Genomic DNA, 12,500 nt, shown 5'->3' with positions numbered 1-12,500 from the left:
GTCACTGCAAACAGGGTGGCTGGAGAAATGGCCGCATTCGAGAAAACACAAGGGTCGGAGAATGGACCCTTGGGATACCCCTACCGTTTTAGAATGACATGGTATGACCCGTATGGGACTTGCTTGGGAGACCCCTACCGTTTTAGAATGACATGGTATGACCCGTATGGGACTTGCTTGGGATACCCCTACCGTTTTAGAATGACATGGTATGACCCGTATGGGACTTGCTTGGGATACCCCTACCGTTTTAGAATGACATGGTATGACCCGTATGGGACTTGCTTGGGATACCCCTACCGTTTTAGAATGACATGGTATGACCCGTATGGGACTTGCTTTCAGATATTTATTTTCATTCAACTCCCATTCCTGTCATATCCTTGCAGTAAGTGTTGCCAAATGGGGCAAGAGACGATTTCCTTTGCAAATGTATGCACATATGTACTGCGTTTGAATTCATAACGCGTTTGTATACCCTAACCGTCATGCGTCTTTAAAAAAAAAAGAAGTAATTTTAACTCCTGAAGGAAATATCTCACAATATCTTAAGCTCTTAATAGTACCCTTTATGCTGAGAGAATATTCAGAATGCATTTCACTGTTAGGCACAGGGCTCAGTAGAAAGACTTTGAGGGAGAGAAAGAGAGAGAGAGAGAGAGAGAGAGAGGAGTGGGAGAGGGAGTGAGTTTCCACGGCATCGCTTGGGCTATTTCTTTGCTCGATTAGCTAGAATCACGGAGCTAATAATGTAACATGAATCTAGCCAGCACTATCCATGGATAGACTGAGTCCCAGCATGGAGAGAGAAGAGAAGAGAGAGATATAAAAGAGATAGATAGAGATAGGATGAGGGAAAGACAACCAATTCACATTCCCCCTATAGCTCCTTGATAGCATGAAATGAAAGCTTTCATACCAGTTAAGGTGGTTTATGGGTAGGATATCACAGGCAGTAAGAGAGAGTGTGTGGGTGGGTGTGTGTGTGTGTGTGTATATGTGTGTGTGTGTGTGTGTGTGTGTGTGTGTGAGTGTGTGCGTGTGTGTGCATGTGTGTGTATGAGTGTTCATATGTGTGTATGTGTGTATGCGTGTGCGTGTGTGTATGCATGTGTGTGTGTGTATGTGTGTGCATGCATGTGTATTTGTGTGTATGCGTGTGTATATATGTGTGAATGTGTGTGTATACGTGTGTGTGTGTGTGTGTGTGTGTGTGTGTGTGTGTGTGTGTGTGTGTGTGTGTGTGTGTGAGGGGTGGTTGAGTACAGCAGGATCGTCAGGGCGAGGTAGAAAGCATGAGCAGGTCGTTCTCTGCAGCATCCTTCATTAACGGTTTAGATGAGGATGATCAAGCAGAGCCGGGATCAGAACCCATTTGGACTGAGCAGAGCCGGGATCAGAACCCATTTGGACCGAGCAGAGCTGGGATCAGAACCCATTTGGACTGAGCAGAGCCGGGATCAGAACCCATTTGGACTGAGCAGAGCCAGGATCAGAACCCATTTGGACTGAGCAGAGCTGGGATCAGAACCCATTTGGACTGAGCAGAGCCGGGATCAGAACCCATTTGGACTGAGCAGAGCCGGGATCAGAACCCATTTGGACTGAGCAGAGCTGGGATCAGATCCCATTTGGACTGAGCAGAGCCAGGATCAGAACCCATTTGGACTGAGCAGAGCCGGGATCAGAACCCATTTGGACTGAGCAGAGCCTGGATCAGATCCCATTTGGACTGAGCGCCGGAGTGACGGGGGGAGAAGTGGGGGGAGGTAATCATTAGAACACATGCTCTCTGGTTGTGATAGCTGTGTGAGCCGGCCGCTCCCGAGGGGACGGGTTTATCTGCTCTACCTGCTTCCAGATAGATACAATTCATTTCAGCTTCCATCCAGGGACCTGGTGAGAGCGAGGCCTCTCTAAGCAAATGCACTCAATCTCCCCTTTTCAATTGGTCTTGTGTATGGTACGCTAGTTCGTCACGTTCTGTGCCAAAGACGCTAATAGTTTTTTCATTTTTTGATTTGTTTTGATTTGATTTGGCACATTATAAAATAAAACACAACAACAATAACGTTGATACAAATTATACATTACAAAGAACGCTTAAATTATAAAAGACATGCCAGGAAAACCCCCCAAAAACCTCAAGGGGCTTGACGAGCGGGGCTCCACATTAGTCAGTCAGACATGGGGATGCCATTTCATGGGGAAGGCAAGCGTGGCGGATTGTTTAGGAAGATGAAAATAACCTTCTCCCCTCCTTCGAAGAGGAGCAGCTTCAGCGTCGGTCCGGGGGGGACTGAGTTTGAACTAACTAGATCTTGTGAATCATTACCAGGCGTTTACTGAATATGGAATGAATGTCCGTCTAGAACCGCCATCACCGACCACAACGGGGCCTCACTTTCGCCCCTGCACTCTGTAGCTGGAGACCCCGTTTACCCTCCTGGGAGGCTCGTTATATCCAACTCACAGCGTGTCGTAAGACTCATTGGCTGAGCACAGAAAGTACAGTAAATGTACAGTAGTCCCCAGTCACAGACTGCGCCTCTAACCTAAATACATAATATATGTAGGACCAGATGGAATCTACTTAGAGGACCATTTCTCAATGTCTGTCCAACACTGTCAAGATCTCAAATTTTTCAAACTCTAGTTATATGATGAGGATATGACTGCGAAACGTTAGTAAAGGATTTCCTGAAGTTGGAGGAAGTGAATTCCCTGAGGGTTTTCTGTGAGCGTCTGGGGGCAGAACGAGGAGAGCTGGGCCTCAGCTGCCTGGCTCACATACAGGACGCTCGCCAAGATAACCAGGATGTTCCCACTCAAATGGATTTCCCATCAGGTCAAACAAGCTCGTCGCACTCACACACACACGCACGCACACACACACACACACACACACACACACACACACACACACACACACACACACACACACACACAGAGAGAGAGACAAACGCACGCACACGCAAGCCCCGCCCCGTCACACACCCACTCACCGTCACAGACCCCAGCGGAGTTGAGGTAGCGGCCCTCGGGACAGTCGGATCTGCAGTAGCCGTTGTGGAGGGCCGCCCGGGGGCCACAGGACAGGCAGTCGGCCTGGGAGGGGCCCGAGCACTCCGCACAGGACGGGTGGCACGCTAGGGACAGAGGGGACAGAGGGGACAGAGGCTCTTCAGGAGTATGACCAGGTCCGCTAGGCCAGGGGCTCTCAAAAATATTCTGAGGACCACCTCCCCAAATACATGAGAAAAAAAAAAACGGCAGTCCGTCACTGGACCCGGGCCCCTCCCGTCACTTCTAACGGCGAGGGAGAGTTTGCATCCGAGGGAACGTTCGCTAGCAAGCTACGCTAGCTGATCACATTCGGATGTGATCGACACAGTGATATTCAGACTTAATTGATCATTGAAAGTATGCATTTTAACTTTAAATTCTTGAGTACATTTAGATATAAAAATAACTAGCTTTGTACATTTCCAAACTTTATTTTATTTTATTCTAACCATTTGGCAGTAGGCTACCACTGCCTCCACTGCCTTGAGAATGGCTGCTTTAGAAACCCAATTGGAAGGTATTATCTGAGCACAGATTACATGAGTACAGATTCCCTGACAGTCAACGCGGTCTCAAAACGCTCTTGCAGATTCTGGTGGCGTGGTGCAGGTGCGCGCTTGGGGGTGAAGAAGCACACATCGGTGATTAAGTACCTCAGATTCTTCAGAACAGGGGAGGCTTTGCCCGGAATGTGTGAACTTGGGATTAAAATGACTTTCCGTGGCACCTTAAAAAATGCTCAGACTTGAAGTGAGAATGCTGATTCTCACGGGTAGAAATGGAGCCACCGCTCTGAGGAACAGCTCAGTCATAGTAACGGTGTGCTGTAAGAACATGATGAAGTGCATAGTGTTTCAGTGCACCTTGCTAGCAAACTATTTCACTTTCACTCATGAATTTTACTCCCCTGTACTTGTACAAAGGATGTAACAATAAGTATCTGAATCGGAATTATTTCCTATGGTTTTTAATGCACTAGTAGTTCTGTGTTATCTTTAGCAAAGATACAAATAGCACGTTCAACATTCTATCAAGTTGAATTATTTTTCATTTGTTGAATTAACTGCAGATAACAGGAACATTTGTGGCATGGAGATCAAAGTATCTTATACTATCCTATAGTATCGTATACTCTCTACTCCCCTGGCTCGAAAACTAAACACGCCTCAAAACTGAACACCCATTCAATGATAGGAAAACACCATGCTGTGGTTGTTAGTGGTAACGGTTGCCGTGGTTGTTTGTATTGACGGAGTCCCCTCACCGTGACAGGCGTTGTCCTGGACGTGGAAGCCCTGGGGACACCTGGGGACACACTGGCTCTCCTGGAGAACAGTAGGCGGGACACAGGAAGTGCAGTTGTGGGCACTTCCTCCCGTGCACTGCAGACAGGAAGTGTGACATTCTAGAGAGGGAGAAAGGGAAACTTTGAGATAGTACGACAGCACAAACACAATCACAGCGACCTGAGTTGAGCTGGAGAGAAGAGAACCTTTCTATTGGCTTTAAATGGACACAGCGCTTGAGTAATGGCTTCAATTCCATGTTTTGGTCGTTGAGCATGTAGGAGAAAATTACAGTTAACATTCTCTGACAAACCAAGATTCTGACTGTGTGTGTGTGTGTGTGTGTGTGTGTGTGTGTGTGCGTGTGTGTGTGTGTGTGTGCGTGCGTGTGTGCGTGCGTGTACACACTTGCAGTGTGTGTGTGTGTGTGTGTGTGTGTGTGTGTGTGTGTTTATATACGTGCGGGCGTGCAGGAGTGTGTGTGTGTGTGTGTGTGTATACGTGTGGGCGTGCAGGAGTGTGTGTGTGTGTGTGTGTGTGTGTATATACGTGCGGGCGTGCAGGAGTGTGTGTGTGTGTGTGTGTGTGTGTGTGTGTGTGTGTGTAATCAGTGTTCTCTCCCTCCCCTCAGGGCGCTGTCACAAGTGTCTAGGTGTGGCAGAGAGAGACAAGCAGCAGACAGCCTCTCCCTGGGGCCCTACAGCCTCTGTTTGAGGCCAGCCTCTACCTCACAGCCTCTACCTCACGGCCTCTCTCTGAGGCCAGCCTCTACCTCCCAGCCTCTACCTCCCAGCCTCTACCTCCCAGCCTCTACCTCCCAGCCTCTACCTCACGGCCTCTCTCTGAGGCCAGCCTCTACCTCCCAGCCTCTACCTCCCAGCCTCTACCTCCCAGCCTCTACCTCACGGCCTCTACCTCCCAGCCTCTACCTCCCAGCCTTTACCTCCCAGCCTCTACCTCCCAGCCTCTACCTCCCAGCCTCTCTCTGAGGCCAGCCTCTACCTCCCAGCCTCTACCTCCCAGCCTCTACCTCCCAGCCTCTACCTCCCAGCCTCTACCTCACGGCCTCTACCTCCCAGCCTCTACCTCCCAGCCTCTACCTCCCAGCCTCTACCTCACGGCCTCTACCTCCCAGCCTCTACCTCCCAGCCTCTACCTCCCAGCCTCTACCTCACGGCCTCTCTCTGAGGCCAGCCTCTACCTCCCAGCCTCTACCTCCCAGCCTCTACCTCCCAGCCTCTACCTCACGGCCTCTACCTCCCAGCCTCTACCTCCCAGCCTCTACCTCCCAGCCTCTTCCTCACGGCCTCTACCTCCCAGCCTCTACCTCCCAGCCTCTACCTCCCAGCCTCTACCTCCCGGCCTCTACCTCCCAGCCTCTACCTCCCAGCCTCTACCTCACGGCCTCTACCTCCCAGCCTCTACCTCACGGCCTCTCTCTGAGGCCAGCCTCTACCTCCCAGCCTGGCTGACATGTGTGCATGTCTGGCTACAGCCTTATTTCTAGGGCTTAATGGCAGGAACCTCGCTGTGTGTGTGTGTGTGTGTGTGTGTGTGTGTGTGTGTGTGTGTGTGTGTGTGTGTGTGTGTGTGCGCGTGAAAGAGCGCGCGAGAGAGAGAGAGATAGAGTGAGAGAAGGTGATGGGATGTGTGTGTGTGTGTGTGTGTGTGTGTGTGTGTGTGTGTGTGTGTGTGTGTGTGTGTGTGTGTGTGTGTACGCCTGCCCATCCCGTGCGCCAGCCCGCCTCGCCCCTACGAGGAGAATCGAGCGTCAAATCAGACGGACGCTCAAAGCTTCTCCTCCTCCTCCATGTCTGTTAATCCTCGTTCTCCTCTGCGTCCGTCTAGGCAGCTTAACTTGTCATCCGTGTGGAAAAAGACCATCTATTTCCCTAATTGGGTTTACCCCCCCCCCCCCCCCCCCCCGCTAGCAGCTCTGAGGCAGGGGGCATATTAAACAACGCTGCTGTCAACACAGCTGAGAGAGAGAGAGGGGGGAGCGAGTAACAAAGATGGCCGCCGCCCAGGAAGCCTTCATTCCATTTATTGCATCTGGGAGATGTTTCACCTGTCGTCTGGAGGGGGGGGCATATTGATTCAGGTACTTTTCAAAGTCACTCTCCGACTTGGTGTGAGAAATAAATTCAAAAAGGCCCGACGCGTAATAATCTGAGGCGCTCATCGATGTGTTGGTGATTTATTTCTTTGTTTTGGGTGTCTGAGGGATGGTGAGGTGAGGTGGGCGGGGTGACCCTGAACGCTGGCCGGTGTTTATCCCTCAACACTGACTATCTCTCTCTACGGAGCATGTTGAGTATGGAAGAGAGGGATTTACCGGCTGGAAATTCCTCCCTGAGACACACGATCTGTCACCGGAGCAGAGGTGTGTGTGTGTGTGTGTGTGTGTGTGTGTGTGTGTGTGTGTGTGTGTGTGTGTGATGTTACTCCCTGGCCTGCAGTCTTTACATCCTATCTGTCTGTCTTTGTGATCTCTGAGTGAATGTATGACTGTATTCTTCCTGTACTTCCCGTGTGCGTGAGTGTGTGTAAATGTTGTGCGTGTGCATCTGTGTGAGCGTATAAATCCGCGAGTGTGTGTGTGTGTGCGTGTGTGTGTGTGTGTGGCCCCGCCCCTGCAGGCAGTGGCCCTGAGGGGCCCCAGCATCGGTCTGAGCACGATCCCAAAACACAACAGACTCCATTGATGACTCCTGGTCAGTCTTAACCTAGAACGCACCCCGACACTGAACCCGCTGTGTTCAGATCCTACCCATAGCCCCAACGCTAGCCCCACTCACAAGCACAGCCAATAGGAGCGCAAGGAGTTGAACTGAAGCTAGAGAAGGTATTAATGTTGCGTTCGTTTATTACTGGGAGGTGGCAAATTGCAACTTGCTACTAGGAATGATTAAATAAAACGCCGCATGAACTCGCACTTCCTCGCCGCAAATTCGGATATGTTTCTCAGCCCCCAGTTGCCGGCTGACTTCAATATCATATCATATCATCATCATATCATTCGCTATAGCTCGAATGCACACAGGTCGGAGGTAGGTATTTTGCCACTTGCGACTTGCCACGTCCGATCACAAACGAACGCACCATAAATCCAACCTCACGCTCTGATTCCTCAAGATCTCACTATTGTCTAAGGGGCAAGGAGCCACTTGAAGGTTGTATGGATTTTCAATTGAAGGTAATCCTAAAGAAATAGTGGAATGTGTGAGAATATTTGGGTTGTTCCTAGCTCTTAATGTTTGTTGTTTGCAAGCGCTAGAAGTTGACTATTATTTTGTCTGGCCTTGATGAAAAACAAATCTATGATTTACACTGAGGATTGAGTTGTGGAAACAATGTCCTTTTCTTCCCTGCAAAAAAATTCCGGGAAGAGTGAACTAACAGGAAGCGACACACGGTACATTCCAGAGTCTACTCTGCAATTTTTGTGTTTGTGGGAGCTGTAGTGCCTCACAGAGAGACTGTAAACAGCGTCCGGCGTGCTGGAGACTAGCACTTATCTCTCTCTCACGGTGGGGAACGGATGCAGTAAAGGGAGACCGCCAACGCGCGCCGGGACTCGTGAAAAAAGCTAGTCTCCCCCCGCTAATGATAGCCTGAGTGTTGTGAGACGGTTGCTAGATAAGCCGTGAGCTCATGGGTTGAGTGAATGAAAGCTATAGCTGGGCCCGAGATGGGGATTAACACAGGTCTTTATCAGCCAAAGGTACATCTGTGTACAGTAGACAGGCTCGCTCACACTGGCAGACCTCTGAGGGGCCCGGCTCGAGGGTGAGGTGTTAGAGGGGGGGTACAGGAGGTGTTTGGGACATTTCAACACAAGGATTATGATCAGCGAGATTACATTTCCCTCAGAAAAGGAATCAAAAGAACACTGGCAAAGCTCAAACTAAGCTCTGAGTGTGGATGGTCGACGGAATATTAAATACACACAGAGAAGTGACACACACACACACGCGCGCGCAAACACACGACAAATAAACATCCTTGAAACACAAACACACTCTCTGTGTACCACGCGTACCTCGGCAGGTGTGTTTGGCGTCCAGGTAGAGGCGTGGCCTGCAGACGGCGACGCACATCCCGTGGTCAGCGTGGGCGGCCAGCGGCTGCAGCGCCTCCTCTGGCTTCAGACAGGCGGTGCAGTCCGAGGACAGGGGCCCCACGCAGGCTCTGCAGGATGGGTGGCAGTCTGGGGGACGAGAGAAGGATTTAAACGGGTAGTTCTCCCCCCCCCCACACACACACACACACACACACATAGCATTCAGCTGTTTTGCTCTCCCATTCATCTACCCCCCCCCCCCCCCCGACAGTCTTTAAAACCACATTAAGTCGAACGTCAAGTAGAGGCGTGCTAGCATTAGCAATGCTAATCAGGATGAATGGATGGTTAGCCCCTAAATTAGCCCTCTCACTCAAACTGTTTCTAAGCACACATTCATGCGTAATATGTGCTGTAGGATGTCTTACGAGTTGTAAAACAAGTAAAGCACCTTGTTTTATTGGAAACTCAAAAGAATCAACATGAATAGATGTAAATTAATGAGTTGGGGGGAGAGAGGGATTCCCGGGAGTAGGCTAGTACGCAGGCCATTCACCGCGTGCCAGGCCAGTTGGCGCGCCAGGCCACCGGGAAAACTCCCGGTGCTCCTGATGGCCAGTCCGCCCCTGCCTGGGAACATTGAAGATGATGAACGTTGAAGGAAAGAGAAAGTGATTTGATTTGACTCGGGAGTACAGAGAAAAGAGACCAGGGCTCCCAGAAGTGAAGCTACGGCGCACAACGTAGTCGTATTCTGTGTGGAATCTGTCCCCTCCTCAGTGTGATTCTGTAGTTTTCTGTGTGGAATCTGTCCCCTCCCTAGTGTGATTCAGTAGTATTCTGTGTGGAATCTGTCCCCTCCTCAGTGTGATTCTGTAGTATTCTGTATGGAATCTGTCCCCTCCTCAGTGTGATTCAGTAGTATTCTGTGTGGAATCTGTCCCCTCCTCAGTGTGATTCAGTAGTATTCTGTTTGGAATCTGTCCCCTCCTCAGTGTGATTCAGTAGTATTCTGTATGGAATCTTTCCCCTCCTCAGTGTGATTCAGTAGTATTCTGTATGGAATCTGTCCCCTCAGTGTGATTCAGTAGTATTCTGTGTGGAATCTGTCCCCTCCTCAGTGTGATTCAGTAGTATTCTGTGTGGAATCTGTCCCCTCCTCAGTGTGATTCAGTAGTATTCTGTTTGGAATCTGTCCCCTCCTCAGTGTGATTCAGTAGTATTCTGTATGGAATCTTTCCCCTCCTCAGTGTGATTCAGTAGTATTCTGTATGGAATCTGTCCCCTCAGTGTGATTCAGTAGTATTCTGTGTGGAATCTGTCCCCTCCTCAGTGTGATTCCGTAGTATTCTGTTTGGAATCTGTCCCCTCCTCAGTGTGATTCAGTAGTATTCTGTTTGGAATCTGTCCCCTCCTCAGTGATATTCAGTAGTATTCTGTATGGAATCTGTCCCCTCAGTGTGATTCAGTAGTATTCTGTGTGGAATCTGTCCCCTCCCTAGTGTGATTCAGTAGTATTCTGTATGGAATCTGTCCCCTCCTCAGTGTGATTCAGTAGTATTCTGTATGGAATCTGTCCCCTCAGTGTGATTCAGTAGTATTCTGTATGGAATCTGTCCCCTCCTCAGTGTGATTCAGTAGTATTCTGTGTGGAATCTGTCCCCTCCTCAGTGTGATTCAGTAGTATTCTGTTTGGAATCTGTCCCCTCCTCAGTGTGATTCAGTAGTATTCTGTGTGGAATCTGTCCCCTCAGTGTGATTCAGTAGTATTCTGTGTGGAATCTGTCCCCTCCCTAGTGTGATTCAGTAGTATTCTGTATGGAATCTGTCCCCTCCTCAGTGTGATTCAGTAGTATTCTGTATGGAATCTGTCCCCTCCTCAGTGTGATTCAGTAGTATTCTGTATGGAATCTGTCCCCTCAGTGTGATTCAGTAGTATTCTGTGTGGAATCTGTCCCCTCCTCAGTGTGATTCAGTAGTATTCTGTGTGGAATCTGTCCCCTCAGTGTGATTCAGTAGTATTCTGTATGGAATCTGTCCCCTCAGTGTGATTCAGTAGTATTCTGTGTGGAATCTGTCCCCTCCTCAGTGTGATTCAGTAGTATTCTGTGTGGAATCTGTCCCCTCAGTGTGATTCAGTAGTATTCTGTATGGAATCTGTCCCCTCAGTGTGATTCAGTAGTATTCTGTGTGGAATCTGTCCCCTCCTCAGTGTGATTCCGTAGTATTCTGTTTGGAATCTGTCCCCTCCTCAGTGTGATTCAGTAGTATTCTGTTTGGAATCTGTCCCCTCCTCAGTGATATTCAGTAGTATTCTGTATGGAATCTGTCCCCTCAGTGTGATTCAGTAGTATTCTGTGTGGAATCTGTCCCCTCCCTAGTGTGATTCAGTAGTATTCTGTATGGAATCTGTCCCCTCCTCAGTGTGATTCAGTAGTATTCTGTATGGAATCTGTCCCCTCAGTGTGATTCAGTAGTATTCTGTATGGAATCTGTCCCCTCCTCAGTGTGATTCAGTAGTATTCTGTGTGGAATCTGTCCCCTCCTCAGTGTGATTCAGTAGTATTCTGTTTGGAATCTGTCCCCTCCCTAGTGTGATTCAGTAGTATTCTGTATGGAATCTGTCCCCTCCTCAGTGTGATTCAGTAGTATTCTGTATGGAATCTGTCCCCTCCTCAGTGTGATTCAGTAGTATTCTGTATGGAATCTGTCCCCTCAGTGTGATTCAGTAGTATTCTGTGTGGAATCTGTCCCCTCCTCAGTGTGATTCAGTAGTATTCTGTATGGAATATGTCCCCTCCTCAGTGTGATTCAGTAGTATTCTGTATGGAATCTGTCCCCTCAGTGTGATTCAGTAGTATTCTGTATGGAATCTGTCCCCTCAGTGTGATTCAGTAGTATTCTGTATGGAATCTGTCCCCTCAGTGTGATTCAGTAGTATTCTGTATGGAATCTGTCCCCTCCTCAGTGTGATTCAGTAGTATTCTGTATGGAATCTGTCCCCTCAGTGTGATTCAGTAGTATTCTGTATGGAATCTGTCCCCTCAGTGTGATTCAGTAGTATTCTGTGTGGAATCTGTCCCCTCCTCAGTGTGATTCAGTAGTATTCTGTATGGAATCTGTCCCCTCCTCAGTGTGATTCAGTAGTATTCTGTATGGAATCTGTCCCCTCAGTGTGATTCAGTAGTATTCTGTATGGAATCTGTCCCCTCCTCAGTGTGATTCAGTAGTATTCTGTATGGAATCTGTCCCCTCAGTGTGATTCAGTAGTATTCTGTATGGAATCTGTCCCCTCAGTGTGATTCAGTAGTCTTCTGTGTGGAATCTGTCCCCTCCTCAGTGTGATTCAGTAGTATTCTGTATGGAATCTGTCCCCTCCTCAGTGTGATTCAGTAGTATTCTGTATGGAATCTGTCCCCTCAGTGTGATTCAGTAGTATTCTGTATGGAATCTGTCCCCTCCCTAGTGTGATTCAGTAGTATTCTGTATGGAATCTGTCCCCTCCTCAGTGTGATTCAGTAGTATTCTGTGTGGAATCTGTCCCCTCCCTAGTGTGATTCAGTAGTATTCTGTATGGAATCTGTCCCCTCCTCAGTGTGATTCAGTAGTATTCTGTATGGAATCTGTCCCCTCAGTGTGAGTCAGTAGTATTCTGTATGGAATCTGTCCCCTCCCTAGTGTGATTCAGTAGTATTCTGTATGGAATCTGTCCCCTCCTCAGTGTGATTCAGTAGTATTCTGTATGGAATCTGTCCCCTCCTCAGTGTGATTCAGTAGTATTCTGTGTGGAATCTGTCCCCTCCTCAGTGTGATTCAGTAGTATTCTGTGTGGAATCTGTCCCCTCAGTGTGATTCAGTAGTATTCTGTGTGGAATCTGTCCCCTCCTCAGTGTGATTCAGTAGTATTCTGTGTGGAATCTGTCCCCTCAGTGTGATTCAGTAGTATTCTGTATGGAATCTGTCCCCTCAGTGTGATTCAGTAGTATTCTGTGTCTCTGAGTCTCGTGGGCGGTCTTACTTTGGCACGCCCCGTCCTGAGGGTACGAGCCCTCGCCACAGACGTCCACACACAGGCCCTGGCTCAG

At 48.9% G+C, this 12,500-nt stretch overlaps 1 protein-coding gene across 1 annotated transcript in view; it reads right to left on the bottom strand.

The window, feature by feature from the left end:
• The window catches only part of fras1 (Fraser extracellular matrix complex subunit 1), a gene marked incomplete at both ends in the record, with an annotated part of 162,135 nt that overhangs the window by 52,925 nt on the left and 96,710 nt on the right, over positions 1-12,500 (bottom strand). Inside the window, 4 exons of the mRNA XM_084439588.1 lie at positions 3,006-3,149; positions 4,331-4,471; positions 8,395-8,562; positions 12,434-12,500. The exon at positions 12,434-12,500 is cut by the window's right edge and continues 74 nt beyond it. Of these exons, the coding sequence (XP_084295714.1) occupies positions 3,006-3,149; positions 4,331-4,471; positions 8,395-8,562; positions 12,434-12,500 (520 nt within the window). The remainder of the gene's footprint in view (positions 1-3,005; positions 3,150-4,330; positions 4,472-8,394; positions 8,563-12,433) is intronic.

This window comes from Borostomias antarcticus (assembly GCF_949987555.1).
Source record: "Borostomias antarcticus genome assembly, chromosome: 6".
Classification (NCBI taxonomy): domain Eukaryota; kingdom Metazoa; phylum Chordata; class Actinopteri; order Stomiiformes; family Stomiidae; genus Borostomias; species Borostomias antarcticus.
Note: the sequence above shows the minus strand (reverse complement) of the source record. Positions and strands in the feature narration are given on the sequence as shown.